Source organism: Ananas comosus, unplaced genomic scaffold (assembly GCF_001540865.1).
Source record: "Ananas comosus cultivar F153 unplaced genomic scaffold, ASM154086v1, whole genome shotgun sequence".
Lineage (NCBI taxonomy): Eukaryota > Viridiplantae > Streptophyta > Magnoliopsida > Poales > Bromeliaceae > Ananas > Ananas comosus.
The window spans coordinates 1784-3205 of record NW_017890937.1 but is presented as its reverse complement, the minus strand read 5'-3'; the positions used below and the strand labels follow the sequence as shown (position 1 = coordinate 3205).

Genomic DNA, 1422 nt, shown 5'->3' with positions numbered 1-1422 from the left:
TTAATTGAAAAGAAAATTGATTCAATCATAGCTACTTCATGCCGAAAATTGTGCTGCAGTGTGCACCACTTCAGAAAAAAAACACAGATCGCTGGACCGTGCCGACCCCTCTTAGCTAGATAAGGTGCGGGCTCTTACTATCGATCAGAGGCCTCTAGGGCGGGTGTTCTCGGCGGCGGCGGCAGCAGAGCGGGCGGGGCGGTCGGCCATGAAGAGGCAGTAGTCGGCGATCTCGCGGAATTTGGGGACGCTGCGGAGGTCGACCTTGGTGCCGTCGGTGAGGGTGATGACAAGATCGCCCCACTCGCCGATGAAGCGCGGGACCGCCTTGACGTCGGCTACGGCGGAGTAGGGGAAGTCGGAGCGGTCCTGCCCCGCGAGGCCCGAGACGACGGTGACGCGCTTGTCGGTGAAGCGGTAGCGGAGGAAGAAGGCGCGGGAGACGGCGGCGAGCGTCAGCGGCAGCCACAGCAGCGTCAGCCCCAGCGCCAGGTTCGCCGCCAGGTCCCCGTAGTGCGCGCCCCCGTCGAAGAACACGCGCTCCTCCTCCTCCTCCTCCTCCTCCTCTCCCTCCTCGCCCGCACCCCAGGGACGAGGCCGAGGAGGCCGAGCGGAGAGCGCGGCGCAGGGTTTTTTCATCGTCGTGGTTGCGGCGGAGGGTTTGGAGGAGAGGGAGAGCACCGAGGGTTTGGAGGGGGAGAAAACGATGACGGATTTGGCGGCGGCGGCGGCGGATCGCGGCGCCCGAGGAAACAGCGCGGCGGCGGCGGCGGAGGGCATTTCCGTCCTTTTAGATTTGGCGGGGAATATGATCAGCTTATCACCGCTTATCCGTTTGGGATAAGGAGAGGATAGAATTGGCGCAATTGTTAGTTTTGTGTTTCGGTAAAATTATAGTGAGACCCCTTAAGTATAGACTATTTTGGAATTGGTCTCTGGGCTTTAATATGTAAGTGTTTTCTTTTTTTATTTATTTTTTTAAAAAATTGATTCTTTGTTTCAAGTTCTCATTTGTTTTAAATAATTAACTTTGAATATTTATTTATTCAAAGTTTAACGGATTCACTATTAGGTTCAGTGACAAATTTTTTCTTATTTCACAGAAATTATTCAAATTAAAAAATAAGAATAAAATAGGAAAAAGTTGAAAAATATTAAGGCTTAATTTGGTATTAAGACCTATCTGACGTTATTAGATAAAATTGAGTTAAAGTATATAGAAATATATTTCTGCGTTTTCCGATGGGACCACAGAAAATATATCGTAATATGCAAAACGCAATGTTACGTATAAAATCAAAGGGTTCGGTGGTTGGTATCCGAGATCCCAAGTACGAATCCTAGTTGATTCATATTTTCAGTTAAGTTTATTTATAAATGAAATAAACGAAACGAATATCATACTACCTATCTCTTTAAAAA

General features: G+C 48.8%; 1 protein-coding gene across 1 annotated transcript; it reads right to left on the bottom strand.

Moving 5' to 3' along the window:
- On the bottom strand, positions 1–943 carry LOC109704449. The gene has a single exon (XM_020225186.1). It carries the CDS (start codon positions 778–780, stop codon positions 145–147), a length of 636 nt encoding a protein of 211 aa, XP_020080775.1. The 5' UTR covers positions 781–943; the 3' UTR covers positions 1–144.
- Between the last annotated feature and the right edge of the window lie 479 nt (positions 944–1422).